This window comes from Thalassophryne amazonica, chromosome 2, assembly GCF_902500255.1.
Source record: "Thalassophryne amazonica chromosome 2, fThaAma1.1, whole genome shotgun sequence".
Lineage (NCBI taxonomy): Eukaryota > Metazoa > Chordata > Actinopteri > Batrachoidiformes > Batrachoididae > Thalassophryne > Thalassophryne amazonica.
The window spans coordinates 98559870-98580568 of record NC_047104.1 but is presented as its reverse complement, the minus strand read 5'-3'; the positions used below and the strand labels follow the sequence as shown (position 1 = coordinate 98580568).

Below are 20699 nucleotides of genomic sequence, written 5' to 3'. Positions count from 1 at the left end.
AGTTATGTAAAAATGACCAAAAACCATTTCAATAAACAGCTGGAGAGAAAGCATCTTTCATTACTCGGGCATAACACATCCACCTCCTGGGAACATGTGCGGTAGGAACAGTGGCTTAGAGGGGTCAAGAATTATAAAAAGCTACTGAAACACAGCAGCAAGTTCTGACCTGTATCTGATGAGGGGCATTTGCGAATGGTGAAGATGGAGCTGAGGTCCTCATCTTCCTCTGGCAGGCCCTTTTGCAAACGCTGAAGCTTCCGTAGGCTCTCGCTGCGCTGGTGCTTCATGGAACGCACATGCTGGATCAGGTTGAGCTTGGCCTTGGTCGAGTAGTTACACAGCACACAATGGTAGTAGCAGGCATCACCCTCCACTGCGTTTTCGTGCTGCTGCAGGTGCTGTGGGAGGAGATGGAGAGAGAGCAAGAAAGAGACAGAGAGATAGAAAGGGAGAGAGAAGAAGAAAAAAGCAAGAAAGAGGTTATTATAGATGGCAGATAGCTGGCTAGGCACCGCCGACTCACTTTCAGTCACACAGTTGGCAAATGAACAAATCAATTCCCAATCACAACCCTGTTGTTTAACATCCAAACCTCTTCCATTTCAGGACAACTGTTTGGACTGTGCACTTTGTCTGTGTGAGTGTCTGTATCAGCGGGCTAACACGACAGGAAAGGCCTGGAAGGCACGCAAATCTCAGGGGTCCATGGGTAGGCAAGAATCACATCAGGAACCCTTCAGAAGCTGCGGGTCTACAGCCTCACAGACGGAAGGCAGCATTGATCCCCTTCACTCAACAGAAGCCTCCTGTCTCTGAAAAGGAAACTCCAAACATCTGCCTGTTTCACGCATGGGATACTAAATATTGATCATGCCGAGTTAAATCCTCACTCTCTCACAGAGAAAGAGAGGCAAAGTCAGGCGACGATGAGGCAGAAGAGCAAGTGAGCGTATTCAGAAAGACGCGGGAACATTCCTTAGCAGGACGACGACCTTCACAGGATGAAAAACAAGCATCAATATTGACCTGTCAACCCCAACACTTCTTCCAAGACTCCGTAGCAGGACCGGACCACCCTTCAACATGTCTAACAGCCTGTAGTGATGCCATACCGCCACTAACTTCTTGTCACTCCGCAGAGGTCTAGTCTAATTACCTCCTGTGCGGCTCAATCAATGACCCAAACACAAGACAATATGGGGCGGAAGGTGGGGGGGCAATGCTGTTATTGACCATTATCTGAAGGCATCACACTGATTGTTTCTGCATGCTTACAGTAAAAGCCTCAGGCATTCTATGAACACGTGTGTCATGGCGGTCACGTTATTTCCATGTCAGCGTTTGTGGAATCCTCAATGTGAATCACTAATTTTCTTATTTTTTCTTACTTGTAAGCCTTCATGTTTAATGTCAGGCACTTTAAAAAAATCTAAACAAAATAAACAAGCAAGCAAGCAAACAAAGAAAAGTAACGTCCTTTTTTCACTGCTTATCCAAGGTTATGTTATTTATACACTGTCATCCTCAAAATTATTCATACACTTGTTAATTGCTGTGATTTTTAAAAATGTTTGATTAAATTAATGCATTCTGTCAAGTTTGTTTATGATTTACATGTGACCAACAAGTGAAAGAATAACAACAATACACAATTCAAGAAATTCATTTCATGGATTTTCAAAAAATGCCATGTTCAAAATTATTCCTATCCTAAGTTTGCTGTGTCCAAGTAGTCAATAGCATGGCCTTTGTTTTTCTATGACTGCCTCTAGATGATTCTTGTACATGTCCACAAGCTTGCTGCTTGTCTCATGTGGGATGCTGGCCCACTCTTCCTTGGCAAAAGCCTCAAGCTCAGTCAGGTTCGTTGGTTTCCTAGCCATGACTAATCTCCACTCTCACCACAAGTTCTCGATCGGACTCCGGTTAGGACTCTGACTTGGCCATTCTAGGACATTGACATCATTGTCCTTCAATCATTTCTTCACTACCTTGGTGGTATGTTTCAGATCATTGTCCTGTTGGTACTTTCAGTTGTGGTTGAGCTGGAATTTCTCAGTGGATTCCTTTAAGATTTCATCAAGGATCCTGATATAATCCTCCATTTTCGTGATTCCTTGGACCTTGATCAGGTTCCCTGTGCCACTGGAAGAGAGGCCTCCTCATAGCATTATGTATACACCACCATGCTCGAGGGTGGGCATACTATTCTTCAGCTTGTATGCTTCTTGTTTCTTCCTCAAGATGTATTCAGCATCCATATGGCTAAATAACTCCAACTTCGTCTCATTAGACCACAGGACACTTGACCAAAAGATGGATCTTGCTTCAGATTATCTCTAGCAAAGGTCAGGTGAGCCTCCAGATGTTTCTTCCTGAGCAGCAGCATATTCTGAGGCCTATGTCCATGAGACCTCCTCTGTGCAAGACTTGATGGTGTACCATGATACCCTCATCCCTGCCTGGTCAAGCGGTTCAATTAGGGCCTTGGTTGTGGTCCAGGAGTTGTTGCTGACCTCTCGGCAGGTTTTCCTGGCAAACTTGGAGGACACCTTATGCTTCCCATCATTCCCACTGAGGTTTGAACCTCTTGTACTTGTTGATTATACTCTGGGGACAATTGACACAGGGGCATCATACTGCTTTGAAACGGTCTTGTAACCATTTCCTTCACTCTGGGCACATGCAAGACATTAGCATAGATCTTCACGGAGCGCCTTCTTCTTGGCCATTATGATCAGAAACTGAGAATGACCAGAATACTTATCCTCTATTGTACTTTTCCAGAAATATGCTGTTTTTTTAATTGTTCAACATTTGGTCAACAAAAAAGGTATTTATTCCACTGTAACACCTTGAAATAACTATAGGACAAAGATTAGCACATTCACAAGAGGTGAAAACAATGGACACTATCAAAAATGGACATTTTTGTTGGGATACTGTCAGGGGTATGAATAATTCTGAACATGAGCAAAAAAGAACTTTTGGCCATATCTATTAATGTGGAAATGATGTTTAGCCAACTCATATGTGGATTTGTGCAAAGTAACAAGTGGAGAAAAGATACGCAGGAAGTACCAACATAATAGCTTTTACAAATGAAGAATCTACAAAAGAATGTTATTTTCCATGGGATATGAATAATTTTGAGGATGACTGTATGACAGGTTAAGTAGAGAAGCCCATATGTCCCTTTCCCTATTAGACATCCTCCAGCAAACCCTCCTCTGGGATACCAAAGGTGTTCCCAGGCCAGATGGTACATATAATCACTTCAGCATGTTCTGGGTCTACCCCAGGGTCACCTCCCAGTTGGACATTCCCAGATGACTTCCAAAAGGAGCCACACAGGAGGCATCCAAATCAAATGCCCAAACCCCTTCAACTAGCTACTGTCTGCATGCAGAAGCAGATTCTCTAAAAGGGGTATTCTGACACTTTTGAACCAGGGCTTATTTTTAGATTGCTTTGCTTTCAACTTTTCACTCAGGACTAGAAACAATTTAATCAGCGCAGTTTGATTAGTTAATACCATCACAAGCTAAAAAGCTATATATAGGAAGTGAAGGGCAATCAGAAAACACCACATTAAAATGCTTGTTTTTGCCACCAGATATACTTAAATGTCAATAGGTGTGAAGGAAAACATGCAGCATTTTGACTGGAGAAACACAAAGAAAAAAATTAATACGCGCCAGCTGTACGCACCGGACCAGTAGATGTGGACATGAGAAGAGCGAACTGCTTCATCATTCATGTTGTTTCATGACTGTACATCTGTGACCATGGGTCATCTACAGAGGAACAGATGGATCATATTTGTGTTGCCTGCTTGATAAGATGTATTCAATAAAATGCAGTGTTTTTATATGGTGTGTGGTTTTTAATACGTCCATGTCCTTCCTGACATGAGGCAGGTTCCCACAGCTTTTACAGGACAGCAATCATAGCTCAGTGGTAAAGTTTCTGACTGGTAATCAGAGCTTTTGCCGTGGGTTCAAATCTTTATTATTTTTTTATTTCTGTGAAAAGCTCCTGTGTTCCCGCATGCACAAAACTGTCACAGCATGTATTTTTTACATTTTTATTTTATTTTTTATTCACAGCAGCTACGAGATGCGTAACCACATCATGCGGCTGGTGGCACTGTGTTCCCGCGTGCATGAACTGTTGCACCGGCAATGTGCATGCCTGCCCATCAGCGTGATGTTTCGTGGTTCACTCGTACGAGCTGCTCCGACGGGTGTCGCCCTGAGTTGGACATATTCGCACTATGTGTGAAGGGGCCCTGAATGTACTGACGAACAACTTGCACTGTTCAGAGTGACACAGACTGTTTGGAGGTTTCAGTGAGATATTTACCTGAGGTAAATATGCACATGTACCTCTCTTGGCAAAAAGCTCTATGCTTCCCAACACACCTAATGATATTTTGTTCAGTGGCAACAAAAAAACGTGTTTTACATTTGCCCCATACACTACCTATATATAACTGTTTTGCCTGTGATGGGTTTAAAGATTAAACTAAATACTGGACTGATTAAAATGTTTTTAGTCCCAAGTGAAAACCTGAACCCAAAAACAATCTAAAAATAGTGCAGATTCAAAAATGTTGGAATTTCCCATTAATGTTACCATTTCTATTACCATTTAAATAAATGTGATATTTCTGTCAACTCTTCAATGAGAGGACCTTAAACCTTCTGTCAAAGTTGAGCCTACTCTCTTACCACTTCTGTACGAGGTATCTTATAAAACTAACCGGCAGTTTTATAAAAAAAAAAACTATATGGATTTGATTGACATGCGATTACACCAATCAACCCTCGTGCGCATGCGTGAGTTTTTTCACGCGTGACGTCATTTCCCTGTGGGCAGGCCTTGAGTGAGATGTGGTCCCGCCCTCTCGGCTGAATTCCTTTGTTTCACACACTGCTCGAGACGGCGCGTGTTGCTTTATCAAACTTTTTTCTGGACCTGTGAGGAATATCCGAGTGGACACTATTCGAGAAATTAAGATGATTTTCGGTGAAAAGTTTAACGGCTGATGAGAGATTATGGGGTGTTTCTGTCACTGTAAGGACTTCCCACGGACCGGGACGTCCTGCAGCACTTCCAGGCGCTGTCGTCGGCCTGTTTCGACCTGAAAACATCCTAATTTAAGGCTTAATTCACCCAGGACGTCGTGAGAGAACAGAGAAGATTCAGAAGAGGCCGGCATGAGGACTTTATGCGGACATTCCACTGTTTAAGGACATTTTTTAATGAAAGACGTGCGCACAAATTCGCCGAGTCGTTTCCGTGACGACTCTGTGAATCTGTGTGCGCCGCGACAGGAAAAACACCTCCGTGTTGAAAACCATTTGTAAAATTCAGGCGGCTTTTGATGGCTTTCAACAAGTGAGTAACTGAGAAATTGTTTAACAGCTTGGGCATGTTCCATCTTGCCCGTTAAGGTTTCCAACAGAGGTGTTTTTCCTGTCGCGACCCCCCGCGGTCGGGTCCGGCCCGACATGCGACTCTGCCCGCACGTTCTTTCATTACAAAATGTCCATTAACAATGGAATGTCCGAATAAACTCCTCATGCCGACTTCTTCTGAAAGTTCTCTGTTCTCTGACGACTTACTGGATCAACAGAGCCTGAAATGTGAAAGTTTTCAACTTGAAACGGTGAGACGCTGCCGCCTCGAAGCACAGATCGCCGTCAGGTGCCGTGGGCCGTCCTTACGGCGACACTACCAGACCAAAATCTCTCATCAGCCATTAAAATTTTTACCGAAAACCAGCTGAATTTATCGAATGGTGTCCACTCAGTTGTGCCTTACAGTTTTGAAAAAATTTTGATCAAACAAAGCAGCAGTCTCTGAGCCATTCCTAAACAATGAAAAAATCGACGAGAGGGTGGGCCACTCCTCACTCAAAGACTGCCCACAGGCGAATGACATAACCGACAGGCGTGAAAAAACTCTCGCATGCCCACGAGGGTTCAAGCATGTCTGATGTAATCACACGTGATTCAAATCCATATGGTTTTTGAAAAAAATAATAAGGTCGGATACTTTTCTAATAGACCTCGTATTTAAAGCTTATAAATCACCCTTTGTTCAATTATTTTATGCACCTTATGTCTAACCATCACACTCAGTTAGAAAACTAAGTTATAAGATGACCCTGAAACATCCCTATGGATGGCTTGTTAGGGTGGCTGGAAAACGTAAAACCAATACAACCATTAGACATTTAACCACATTACGTTCAAATCAGGTGTTGACAAGCCGCTGAAAAAAATATATAACTATATTATGCCTTCCTAAAATGTGCTTGTCCCTTTCTGCTAATGTTTAATTTTCTGGCAATATTGCAATATTGCTATGGGGTTTTCAATTTCATTCTCTTTGGTTTCATATTCCTCACTTCTACACGTAAAATGTGCATTAAGACACCGCTTCCAGGAAAAGGAATAGGAGGGTTTTTTTCCTCCTTTTTTGTGAGCCCCAAAGCACAGTGTAATAGAGTTATTAGGTAATTGTAAAAGGCTCTGTGTCTCTGTGTGCTCTCCTTTCTCGCCTCATTTCAAGCCATCCATGATGTCATGAATAGGTGTTGCTGGATATTGTGGGACTCCCCCCCCAAACCCCTACCCTGCCCCCTTTTCCTCTTTGTGCAAATATTGCATCAGAACTAAGGTAGAGAGAAACGTGAGAGACAGATTTAGTTATAGATAACACCGAATCCATCATGCAAACTGCTTTTAGTCACAACAGATGTTTCGAATTAAAAAAAAAAGTTCTCACCACAAATGACTCAAGGCTTCAAAAATCTACAAAAAAAAAGATGAGTTTTAAAGAAATGACAGCACCTGACCGCTACTTCAAAGCTGGTCTCAAGAGGGGGAAAAAAAATATCCCAGGAGTTTTACGGGTTAGCCATAAAAAGCATACGCTTTAAATGGTGAACCTGAGATGACCTGGCCCAGAACAGACTGTAATTCACTGCAAAGCTGGCTGACGAGGGAGACGGCCTCGACAAGACCGAAGGCGAGTAGTGCTTACAGTTCTGTCTGCAGTGTCACATTTTTTACACCTGTAAAACTCTACGTTCTCCTCTGCAGCAGGTGAGGAAGCTGATATTTCTAGATCAGCGAATGAGGGATGAAATGATGACGTGATTACACAAAGAAAAAAGCAAAGTGACATCAAAGTACACAGGGCTCTTAAGAACAACAAGCCTTTGATCATCACATGCACAAACTTTCCTCCAACATGGATTCTCACTGGATTCCTTAGAGGGATTACCCACATCTCCAGCACAAAAAAAAAAAAAAAAAAAATGATACTGGTCTCACAGTGTCTATCTCTCTGGCTCACACTCATATGAGCGCACACGTGCACTTTAAATGTGAAACATAATAATGCATGAGATGGGGGCCTACGTCTGTTTCCTATGAACCTGCAAAGAAGGCCCAACTTGATAAATCACCTCCAACTGGAGTGCAGGAATTTAGCAGCTTAATGAAAAAGTCATGTTTGGAAAAGTTGGCCTATCGAGCTGTGGGATTTCTGAGGGCCCAAACAGAAGCGGCTCTTCAGAGAAGAATGGTGGGAATCACTGAAATGCTTGGAAATGTAGCATAGCAAATTCAGCTCAGTGTCTCTCTGAGGTTCTCAGCTTTACACTTTACAAATACAGGCATGATTTTTCAAGCGGCTCTTGTCCAACAGAGTGCCTCGTCTCTGTGTGTGGAGGCTGAAGCAGTGCTCTGTGCCTTTTTTTGTTGTTGCAGGTAAAGAGGGGGCACGGGTGGTGTGGGCACCACCCCATCCTCTCTCACAGCTCCACAGTGCCCCTTGGCCTCTGAGTGGGCAACGCAGTCCCATATCAGTTTCACCACCCACCCACCGCACTGCATACATCTGTGTTTCCATCCACTTAAATGCAAAGTAAAAGTGCACCTTTAACACAAAACAGTGCAGTTGCTGAGAGAGTCCAACTAACACAAGATGGCGGTGAGTATTACTGGAAGGGTGGAAGGGAGACGGAGAGCCGGTAATTCCAAAGAATGGCTCCCAATGGAACCGTACAATAAGCGCGTACACACAACAAACAAGCACAAGAAAAGTATAGACAAAAAGACCATCAGAAATGTACGCACACAAGCGTGCACACAGCCACATGCCATTATGATCATACCCTAATTTCCACCATTAAATTTGGCAGTGCTGTTAATACAAAATTAATGCATTAATACAGATGACTATCTGTGAGCTAAATAGCTATCAATTCTAAGAGAGCTGCCAAATTCCCTCTGTGAGAGAGCCACTGAGTATCAGCCTCGATATTGCTTTGTAATTGTCTCTGCGATTCTCAGCACTAAAAGCTGGTGTGTGTTTGTGTGTGTGTGCGTGAACGTGGATGTGTGTTTGATGGAAACACACATGGATTAGAAGAGAACACAAAATAACACCTGGCAATATTCAAACACGTCTGTCTCCTTATATAAATGGCAACATTATATCTTCTGATGACATTGGATTTGAACCTGAGATTTGAACCTGGTTGCAGATGGGCACAGCCAACCTAAACGTTTGCTTCAATCATCACTAATCTGCTAACTGAACTGAACAGTTAGCTTTAGTTAAGCTATACCAATAAACTGCTAATCGTTTAAAATATAAATTTAGCTTTGGTGTGTTTTTAGGATCAAAAACCCTGAAAACAGACCTAAAGAGCTGACATTTTTACATTTTCAAGTGTGAAAATGGAGATGATCAAAATGCATGTAGCACAGTTGCTTAGTGGTTTGCACTGTCACTTCATAGCAAGAAGGTCATGGGTTTGATTCCCACCTGTGGCCTTTCTGTGCGGAGTTTGCATGTTTTCCCCGTGTTTGCGTGGGTTTCCTCCGGTGCTCCGGTTTCCTCCCACATTTAAAGACATGCAGGTTAGGTGAATTGTAAACTTTCTAATTGTCCAGGTCTCCCTTGCAAAAGAGATCTCGATCTCAATGGGACTAACCTGGTTAAATAAACGTTAAATTAAAATATAATTAAATGAAATCAAACATTAGTTTCTATTCAGCATCACACTTTACTTACCAGCCAAGGCGGGAACCCATCTTATAGCTGGGTGGACTGAGACAATGCAGATTAAGTGCCGTGTCCAAGGACACAGACAGAGAGCACGAGTAGGATTTGAACCCAGGTGCACATATTGGCAGGCCAGTGAGATAGCTGCTCTGCAATGGACTGGTGTTCCGTCCAGAGGGAGTCATGGACTCCCATCCGCTTCACGCCACAGAAATCGGAAATAAGCACGACTATATTAGGAAGGGGTATTATTTCAAAAAATTTGGAAATCTATAAATGTTTGCATGGAATATGGAAATATACAATGAATAAACCATAGCAGGATAAATTTTGGGTCATTTGGTTCCAAAAACCCATATGGACAGAGCCAGTAAAGATATCAGGTTCAAAAATCGCCAAAAATATAGAGGAAAATGTCATATCTTGAAAACCACTACACCTAGAGACTTGAAATTTGTCTCCAAATGTTGCCTGACCCCAAGTTTATATTCAACTTCTATAGTAACAATAAGCCTATCTGGTGTTTTTTAAGAGTAATTGACAAAAAAAAAAAAAAATTCAGTACATATGTTACGATCAATTGTAACAAACAAAATTTATGTAGTTTTTATTTCAGAAACATCAGTTGAGTATAATCATCACATGTAAAGAATGTCATGGCCACAATGAACTAATTATAAGCAATAGAGTGGTTTTCTACGTCAACGGCACATATATGACACACGCTCCGTCCATATGGGTTTTTGGAATCAAATGACCCAAAAATTATACTGTTATGGTTTATTCCATGTATATTTCCATATTCCATGCAAAAATTTATAGATTTCAAAAAAATTTGAAATAACACCCCTCCCTAACTCTATGGGCCTCAGGGCCTCTAAGGACTTACTTTTCCCAAAATACAGTTTCTTTACAGTACAGTATGAATAAGAAATATTAAGAATTAAAAATACACATGGAAAATAATTATCATAATTTAATTAGTGCTTTTATTCTGACTTGACCTTTCACCTCCATTTCCTCGAGGCGAAGCTTGTTGCCTTCACATGATGTATCAATTTCACTTACTGAATTAGTGTATAAGCTCCAACAAGAACAAGATTTTAAGCTTTTACAAATGTTTGTGACTGTTAACATTTATTCAACACGTAAAGCTGACTTAAAATTAGCTAGGCTACATTTAGTGAAGAATAATGTCTTCAGAGTTAGCTGAAAAGCTAATCCATCAATGAAAAGATAGCTTTGCTAATAGCTGTTAGCTAATTAGATGAACTGTGACCATCACCAGCTAACAGCAAACTATTAAAAACATTTCTGTCTCAACCCCTTGTATGGATTCATCACCCAAATATATTATGTACTGCCGGTTTGGGTAAACATTTTCTGAATCTTTTGCTAAACACCCCAACTTGAAATGGTAAAAAAGAGAGTTCTTTTTCAATTTACTGGCTTTTGTTCAGTTGCACATCAAGAGCCAAGCCAAACGTTTCCACCAATTATCACTAAAGTCTGTTTGAACAACATGCCCTATCTCTCCTTTTCAAATGAATCTGTTGGGCTGTGCCTTTTCATGTGGATTTGACAAAGGACACCTCAAACCATTTCACTAAAATTTGATTCGTTTTTAATAATCCTGCTAACAACGTTACCCACCAACAACCTGAAGCCAGATGAAAGCAAAGTTATGAGCAGCGCCAAATACATACACAATAATGCAAGCGACTTCAACATGTATTGGAGTCCGTCAGAAAGCACCTTTGTTATTCAGACACAGTGATGTCATATCAGCAATTACAACCAATGTAGTAATTATATTTGACCCTGAAAGCAGATAATGAGACGTGCCTGTTGGGACACAAAGCAACTTGTGGTCATATGATTCAGGTATTATTTCATAGCTAAATTATGTTTTATGTTAATGGACAGGCTATTTTTTTAAACACATAATAATAAGTGCATCTGAATTTGGGGTGTAGAAAACAAAATGTCATCGTCAAACCTCTACAGTCCCACCACTTCTGTATGTGAACACGTGAAAGACCTGTTGGGGATGTGATGTTCATAAAACCTTGGATTCCCCTGGAAGATGAAAGCAGAGTCAGTGGAGTCGCTGGAAGTGTGCCACTGTCTGCAAAAAACATGAACATCAGCTCCAACCACAGATGCCCCACTGGGTGCCAACCGTGGCGGCTGCATTTAAGCAACCACTGCAAGCAGTGACATGCCTAAAATTTAGGCTATGCCTGTGTGGACTGTGTTTTCCAGGCCCAAACTACCTACCTACTGCTTCCTGCACCACACCCCACCCTTGTCATTTGTCGCTCTTCCTATGATCTCCAACACCCTTCCCTCACCTCAATGTCCCTGTCTCTGGGCTTGAAATGTGCTAAGTTGCTTCCTCTATTGCCTTCCCATAGAAATGATCCATCACTAGCAGTGAGTAAAAACAGGGTGGATATTCGTCTCTGGTAGGGAAGAGAGAAACAAAACGGGCTTCTGTGTCTTGAGGGATGGCGACGAGGTAAAGACGGATCACTGCAGGTGCCCTTGGAGAGGACAACTTAACATAGACCTGTGAAACAAAGCGCCCTGGGAGGGGTCGCTGAGACATTTAAAGACAATGCCGCTGCTGGTGTTCCACACCCACCACTCTTACTTACTTTAACATTAAATAAAGCAATAATTATTGAATTCCGTTTGAATAAGTAAGATGCTAGAAAGTAAACAATGGGAACATAATTGCAGAGCGAAGGCAATCAATGCCGGCAGTCATTTGGGCCATGTTGATTGTGTGGGCTGTTGTATGTGCTTTGTGTGTACATTTGTGTAGTGGCTGCAAATCTGCGGTGAGCTAAAGGAAGTGTGCACAGTCACAAGAAGCTGAGTAATACACTCTCATGTACACATGCACAAAACAAGACTTGGGTAATCCCTCCTTCAATAATGACCTCAAAGTCTAAACAATAGCTCTCAATCAGCTGATCAATGTGTCCGCATAATTCATGTGCGAGTCACTGTCTTTGAAAGAGGAGGCAGGAGGATAAACAAGCAGGCGGTAGGGAGATCAATGCCCTGCATGGTGATAACGAGCCTGGGCCTATGCCCACAGGAGCCCCACGCTGGCGTCCAGGGTCTGTCTCATTAAGACCACTCGGATAAGTATGGCTATACATATATAATGTGCACTTCTAATCGTCACCAGATAAACACATTCCCGCCTTCCTAACAATCCGGAGCCTTGTTTGTGAGACACACGACAATGCCTCCAAAACAAGCAGGAAATGATGTCAACCTCTCCAAAAAAGGAACGAAAACAAGTCAAGTAAATTAACGACAAGCTGTTGCCCTCTTCTTTCGAAGGCTAATTAACATCTTAACCTCCTGGTGCTTTTATGAAAGCCACGCTGGGAGGAGCTTGACAAAATTGCAGTAAAATAAGTTTGCCTGCAGGAGGCAAGCGTTTGGTGGAACCACAGGGGTACCCAAACAAGTATTACAGCCACTTGATGACATGTGTGTCATTTGAAAGCGGAAGGGGGCAAATTTGGACCTGTCACAGTAGAGTTAGCAAGACAACCCTCTGTTTTGGACAGAGATGATCAGAGGTGATGGTTACTTGCGACAATGTTGTGGAAAAATGTGATTTTCATTTGCACGCTACAGGGAGCACAAGCTAAGGGCCAAATGCATATAATTGCATATCTGTATGAGTGATCCTGATCATTACTGCCATGGTTAGTCATATACAGATGTAGATACACCATTCATGATGTTTGCTAATGCTACTGTCTGCTTCACTGATCTGCCAAGGCAAAAAAAGAAAAGAAGAACAGTTTCACTGAACATGGCAGCATTGTTACACAGTGCCACAGCAGTGATCCTTTGACCCCGTTCCCCGATTTGGAAACAACTGTTCACAAATACATCATGCCAAAGTTGTTGTGGTGAATCCTGAGCAGGTCCTGCATAAAAAAAATCAACTAACAAGACTTCTCTATGACAACACCATGACATTATTACAACAAAGAAGTCAATTCATCAAGACTGAAGCAAGAGCCATCATGATTTAGCCCAACATCAAGACTCTATCAAGACTCTTGTAAGATCACATAAGACAGTAACACAAACAAACACAAATGTCCTCAGTGGCACACAATTGGGTAATGTGACACCTCGTCCAAAACCCTAACATGACAAGAATATCCAAGAATAGCCATGATTGCCTTCAACATGGTGACAAGACAAAACAAGACAGCAGGATGACAGCAATAGGATTTGCAAAACCTCCATAACAGTTTAAAACTGTTAAAAACTACAATGGTGGCAAACCTATACCATCACAACTCACCAAGAGTGTCCAGGGCTCACCAAGACACCACCAAGGCTATCTCCAGGAACTCATCATGATTTGATAGTTGTGGAGGTGCTGTGGTCAAAAATTGTTTTAGTGGGAATAGGGCTTTAAGCAGTCAATCAAAAAGGTGCTAAGGATTTGGAACAGTGATCCAAATGAATCCATCCATTCACCCACTCCCCAATCATTAAGTCAATATTTCATCACAGCTGTAACTGTAAAGTATCATCCATGCGTAATACTGTAGCTTACTCATGATCTTCCAAGGTCTGAAAAGCCTGCAGTACTCATATCAATGTTGATGTTTCATATTAGATTCTGTCTTTAGGCCTTTTTTATACTGCTTGGCCATTTCACACTCAGCTATTAATAAAAAACTGGAGGCAGCCGTGGTTTGTGGTGGATAGTAGTTTCTATGCGGGGAAGGTGTGCGTCCATGCCACTTACACATCTTGTCTAAATACAAACTTGCATTTAGAGCTTGAGTAATAGTTAAAAGTATTAGCATGTTAAAAAAAAAAGTATGTCATTACAATAACAGATTAGTTAAAATGAGTAAAAACAGGTTTTGAAAGATAATAAGTCTTTAGTCAGGAAAATAATAAATCATAATGTTGGAGAAGAAACACATTATAAAAATTAGAAAAATGAATTAATTACAATACAAAGTTTTCCAAAGTGTGAGGAAGAAGCGCCAACTGCACCAAATAAAATGATGAACACTCTGTCTTAGTGTGCAAACTTTTCTTATCAAATGTACAAAGATAACTGCATCCTGAGGCCACAAACAAACAGTACAAACCACTCCCTGTCTCCAGGCTATGAAATTAGGCCAGCACGCAAGACTTAAATCTGAGACCTACTCTCTCTCTCTCTCTCTCTCTCTCTCTCTCTCATACACACACACACGCGCGCACACACACGTGCACACACACACGCGCACACACACCTGGTACTTTTCTGCTTTGTACTATCTATTGTGATTTTACATGCACAGACTCTGCTTGAAAGGAAAAAAAAATTAAATACAACCCACAGGAACATGCAATGAACTGCTATCCTGCCAATATCACAAGAAAGATATTTTTGGTCACTAAACAGTTAATGTGTGCAGATTGTGGCCTGCATATGTGGTATTTAGCAATCTGTGCAAAAATGAAAATTAATAGGACATGTGCTTCATAAGAATACCAAAAGATAAAATTCGACTTTAGTTGTGTCCAGTCATCAGATGTCTGTGGAGATTATCGGTCATCCAGATCATGGTATGGTAGGCTGAATCAGGTCAGACTGACTTGTTTAGTTCCTTAAAGATGTTTCTTCAAAAATGACATTTCTTCAAAAACATCTTCAATTAACTAAACAAGTTCAGACTTTACACAAAGTTGTTGGTGGTCTACGGCACAACTACTCTGCCGCTTCACAAAAGCAATGCATCAAAAGTGCACTTGACCCACCTCATTTTAAGACTACTGCACCCACGGGTGCGAGTAATATGACTGCAGGTACCCTTGCTATATATAAACAACACTGCCTCTGGCTTGTATTCCAAAATAAAATGAAATGTCAGGTCAACACAGTGACTACAATATGGAGTTTTACACTGGGTGACCTTCCTGACACAACTCTTACATGTACAGACAGAATGGGTACACAGGTGGCCTTGACTTGAGACCTTCTGTTTGGGGAGCCAGCGGCACAAAGTTGCCCTCTTTAAAGCACAATTTCTTCGTAAATAAAATTTCCAGTGTCAGATGAAATTTGGAGCTGCACACCATCCATCCACCCACCCACACTATATATATATATATATATATATATATATATATATATATATATATATATATATATATATATATATATATAACACCGTCAGCAGCATATTTGAGGGACACTGTAAATTTGCATGTTTTTATATATATACACATATAATATAATAGCCATATAATAAACAAATTATTAATCTTGCTTGCTAGGTCTGTACGGGAATATCAGACCTCTGTGTTTTTCTCACAGACTGGGCGTCCCATACAGACCTCTCGCTTGGTTAATAATCCTTTAAAATTGAGTAATACCAGATTAAAAAGTGTGAATAAACATACTGCATTGCTTGTAGCTTGCTGTCATTTAAAGTTGTAAAAAATATTTTTTTAACAAATACTGTGTACTTTTATCATGGCATGGGTCAAATATCATTTTAATATCTGGACCAGCAGGTCCATGACACTGGATTTGGACTGAAGTGTACTGTAGGTCGTTGATGTGTTAGTTTGGTAAAGGCAGAGGCAGCCCTGCACCCACAGAGATGACAAGAGTCTCAGACATCTCACTGATTCTCATTTGTCACTTGCCAACCAGACAATGGCAACATGGCATTGTGAAGCCATTCTGAATGTGGGCAGCAGTGAGCTTGTTAGATTGAAGGATGGAGGAGAGCTTGGAGAGGGTGGAGGGGATTAGCCTTGTGGGAGTGAGGGAGCTGGAGAGGCAGAGGATAGGGGTGCTGGATTAAGATACAGGCTAACACCACTTGTAATGATTAGTGCAGTCACTGAGAATTAAATTCAGAGCAGGAACATTACCCAAACACAATTAGTTCTCAAGAACAAACATTACAGTGCTAGGAATGCAGATTCACAGCCATATCTTTATGGGTAAGTTACCATTGCATGTCAGCACAAGTTCTCCAAAGGTAAAACAGAACAATTTTTACTTGGTTTTACACAAAGTCAGTGTTACTATAAGAGGTTTCATTGGTTACTGTGACCTAGAATAAGCCTTTAAATTTGTCGACAGCGGTAGAAGTGACCAAAAGCCTTGATTGCTGAACTGCAGGTCTACCCACGCTCTCGCCTCTAAGCCTATTGGCCTATTGTCATTAGCTGATCTTCTGTTCCAACTTTATGCTGACGTAACTACAGAGCGTCGACACAGAATACTTCTCTTCAGGCTTGTATTATCTGGCTTCCACCCCTGGTGTTCTCAGTTTGGTAGTGTAAATATTTCATTACCACATAATTGGTTGCTGCTTCAGGCTACGCAATAAGGTTGTGATAGCTGCAACACTGTATGTTTTCTGACTAGCCTGTATCCTTTTTTATGTAAAATTCATAAAAATGTGTTTTGGGAAGGGGTTTTTTGGGGGAAGTTCTTCGTTGTTCTTGCACTGCCTTTGCCCAAGTTTGCAAGAGACACCGGCTAATTAAGAATGGCAATGATGTGCCTAGACAGTGTCAATATTTAACCCAGTCATACGGAGCTATCTTTACTAGCAGCACTGTGATGACAAAAGAAGCAACAACAAGACCACTCTTAAAATGAAAAGTAATGAGTGGGGTTGAGTGGAGATGAATATACAGAGTGAGTCTATATGTGGGTTCATTTGCATTGAACAAGTACCTAGTAGGAGTGAAACTGCTGCTGAGGGTTCTTGAAACAACCCACTCACCATACGCCCAGCAGCTTCACCTGTCAACTCTTCCACACTGGACAACTACAAAGGCCTGTGTAGTCCTGTAAACAGCCTGAGTGTGTGTCTGTCACATCTGGGGAAAAAAAAAATGCTACATCTGTCATCAGATTACACTCATGGGAGGAATGAGAAAGAAAGAATTGTAAAATTAATTAACCATTTTGCCTCATCATTAGGGTCCATTAGTAATTTTGCTGATGTTTCACTGCCACTCAAAGAAATGGTGTGGAATAAAAACATGGAACTTGGAATTTTTAATATGTTATTTGTAGTCGGATCGGGATGGCATCTGAAATCTTACAGACGCTGTACCGGACCGTCGTGGTAAAGAAGGAGCTGAGCCGGAAGGCGGTGCTCTCAGTTCACCAGTCGATTTACGCTCCTATCCTCACCTATGGTCATGATCTTTGGGTAATGACTGAAAGAATGAGATAGCGGATACAAGTGGCAGAAATGAGATTCCTCCATCAGGGTATCTGGGCTTACACTCCTGGACAGAGCGAGAAGCTCGACTATCTGGGAGGGACTCAGAGTAGAGCTTCTACTCTTTCTTCACATTGAAAGGAGCCAGTTGAGGTGGTTTTGGCACCTGGTTAGGATGCCCCCTGGGTGTCTCCCTAGGGAGGTCTTCCAGGCACGTCCATCCAGGAGGAGGCCCTGGGGAAGACCTAGGACACGTTGGAGAGATTATATTTCCCAGCTGACTTGGGAATGGCTTGGGATCCCCAGGGAAGAGTTACAGGACTTGGCTGAGGGTAAGGAAGTGTGTGCTGAGCTGCTTGCTCTGTTGCCACAGTGACCTGGATAAGCGGTTGAAAATGAATGAAAAAAAAACTAAATAACAGAGGATTTTGAAATTTGTGCTGGTCCTTCCTATCACCAAACTTTAACTTTTACAAATTTAATTATTTCCCTTGACTCACAATACAATCTAATCTTTCCCTGCGAACTGGTGAGTGAACATGTTGAAAAATGATGTTCCAGCTATCTGTGATTAAATTGGTAACACATTTCAACATAGGCTCATTCTTTTGTGCCAGCTCATTTGCCTAATGGAGGGAAAAAATACCCACTTTCCATAAAAAAAAAAGAAAAGCACTCATTGATCAAAATGATCAATTGTGGATCAATAAACTAAACCCTCATCATTCTATGCATGGCATAATTGCAGCCGAGACATGGTTGGAGTCACTAAAATCAAACACACAGCAGACTAATTGGAGAGCGCTTATTACTTTGGTCATGCTAATGAAAAGCTTCACAAAGACAGAAATACTTGCAATGGCCAGACATCGGAGCTTCCCGAAATAGCTGCTTGTGCCATTCGCAAGTGTCATTATGGAGGTCACTGTGCTGCCTGCCATGTGGGGCCATCTAATAGAGGACACGGAAGGGTGCCGCACAGGAGCGCGTGTACGCTATAAATCATAGTAACACTAATATTATGGACAACGAGTGATTTTATTCTAAAGTTTTGCCAGAATATCCTCATTAAACAATCTGTTGTTGACCTGTGTCTTAAGCAGTGGTCAGAGAAAAAGAAGTAATTTGCTACTCCACTAGCTGAGCGCTGCAAAGAGGCTTAAGAGCTGGTAAAGCAAAGGCGTGCGCCTGACACAATAGATATTTTACAGACTGGCATCACGGCGCTTACATGATATATGCTGCTCGATCGTGCAAAAACTCTCAAAGTATACTTCAAAGCCATCCACTTTCTCCTTCCTGTTTATTGATTAGACGGAGCTCTTGTTCAGTAATTGTGCAGTAAATCAACCATGGTGAGCACTAATCTCAACCCCGGGGAGGAAAGTGTTAAAGGTAAAACCTGCTGAAAAGTGCATAATTACGCCGCTGTGTTCAGCCGGCAGAGAGGAGCTACTCCTCCCTCTCACATTTCTCAGTCATTGCCTGCCTGCACAACCAGAGGCGACGGGGAGCGGCATTGGCAGAAGAGCAACGGGAAGTGTATACGATTTCTAACCACCCACCCCTCCCTCCCTCACTTGAGCTATCTTTCTCCCTTGCAGTGCATTCCCAACCAAAGCGCCGGGGGCGCCATGCTTGTAAAGAAACCACAGCCTTTTGAGTGCCTCTTGTATTTACAAACGAAGGCATGTTGGAATCAGACGCATTACCACATGACATAACACATTAAACAGTTGGCAGATTGAGAATTTATAGGCTGGATAGATAGCGGGTGCAGTAAACAGACGCACTGCTATTGTTGGATTAGTTTTTGAGAGATAAACTCACCCAAACCAGCGAATGGCATCAGACTCCCTTCCCTCTTAAACTGCACAGGGCTCCGGCTCTACTCCAGGTGGAGACGGCTATCACTTTCCCACCAACTTCCTGTTCCTCTTGTCTCTCCACCCTCCTTTTCTCTCCACTGGCTCACTCCCAGCTGCACAACTTGGTTTTCTATGCCATGTTTGAAAAAAAATAAATAAAAAAATAAAGCTGCCCCCCAATGCATTTTCTGGAAGTTAAAAAAAAAAAAAAAATCAGCACTTGACAGATTCCTCTCCTCAACCCTCCCTCTTCCTCCTCTTCTTCCTCCCCCAGCGCACTTCCCATGTTGCTGTGCTGCCTAATCTCACCTCAGTTTTTATTTCATCCTCATCAGCAGGGAACTAAAAATAAATGATAAATGGAATATGATATTTTAAAAGTCTTATCTCTTATCTGTTCTTGCAGGGGGAATAATAGAGTAGTTAATCCTGCAGATCCTACTCACATTGATTAATCAGCACATGCGGACAATCAAATAAATGATTAATAATCCCTGGTCCTGTGGTCAGACAGTTACCCCTGAAACCATCAGTAATAATTCAGCAACCCTTCCCAGACCACAGGCTGCAGCTAGTCAGCCTCACTCAGTATCAGCCCTCTGATGTTCAGCAGGACTGTGAACTCCCCACGCACAAACACAGAGGCTAAAACAACCTGCAGTCCCCTCGCTCCCTCTCTCTCATTCCTTCCATCCCTCTCTTTAGTGCCTGTCTATTTAGTCAAGCTCACACATCATATGCAAAATATGCAAGAAATCTCAAGGATTAGGAGCAGCAGATAGTCTACAGCACTGCTGTTCTGCATGCCCACATTCGATCAGAAAAACCTGTCAAAACACAACAGGTCGTCATAGTCCAGAGACTATATGAAAGGTTTTCACATACTCATACTTTAGGAGTGTGCATTTCTCCCTCACATAATAACAGGATACAAGCGCAATTAGGAACAATAATTTTTATGATGGAATAATTTGATGTGATTTGATGCAATACAAAGCACTGCTGACCTTCAAATACATTTAATGAAAAACCTGGGAACCTTCTTCAGATTTGTACTACTGTGTTACAACACATTGCCACTGCCTCGGCTTGCTTTTTGTTCACCACTGGAGGCAGCACTGCATACAGTAGCAGAAAGTGCAGCACAGAAGACACCCAGAAGAAGAAGGCTGCTGCTGTTAGCATAACATAAACAGCATACCATAACTGTCCTGTTCTGAGCCGGTATGGTAGAGTTAAAAATCATGAACTAAATATGAAAGTCTTGCTATGTGCTGAATTTGACGACTGCATAATTTCTGAAATGGATGTGGAACATGTAACGAAATCTGCTGCGGGAACAGGCCCATGGAATGGGATGACCCCCCTGCCTATGGACTGGATGCCTGCATGGACTTCTCATTAAATGATCTTCTTTTGTGGTGTTATGTTCTGTTTTGTAAAACCTTGTAATTGTTAGAATGGCCGAAGCAGTGGGTCACCCCTTTGA

At 41.9% G+C, this 20699-nt stretch overlaps 1 protein-coding gene across 3 annotated transcripts in view; it reads right to left on the bottom strand.

Moving 5' to 3' along the window:
* Nucleotides 1–20699, bottom strand: part of zfhx3 (zinc finger homeobox 3) — a 361217-nt gene that overhangs the window by 137842 nt on the left and 202676 nt on the right. For all 3 annotated transcript variants that reach the window (XM_034190392.1, XM_034190386.1, XM_034190399.1), the window contains exon 5: nt 170–401. In XM_034190392.1, coding sequence (XP_034046283.1) covers nt 170–401 — 232 coding nt within the window. The remainder of the gene's footprint in view (nt 1–169; nt 402–20699) is intronic.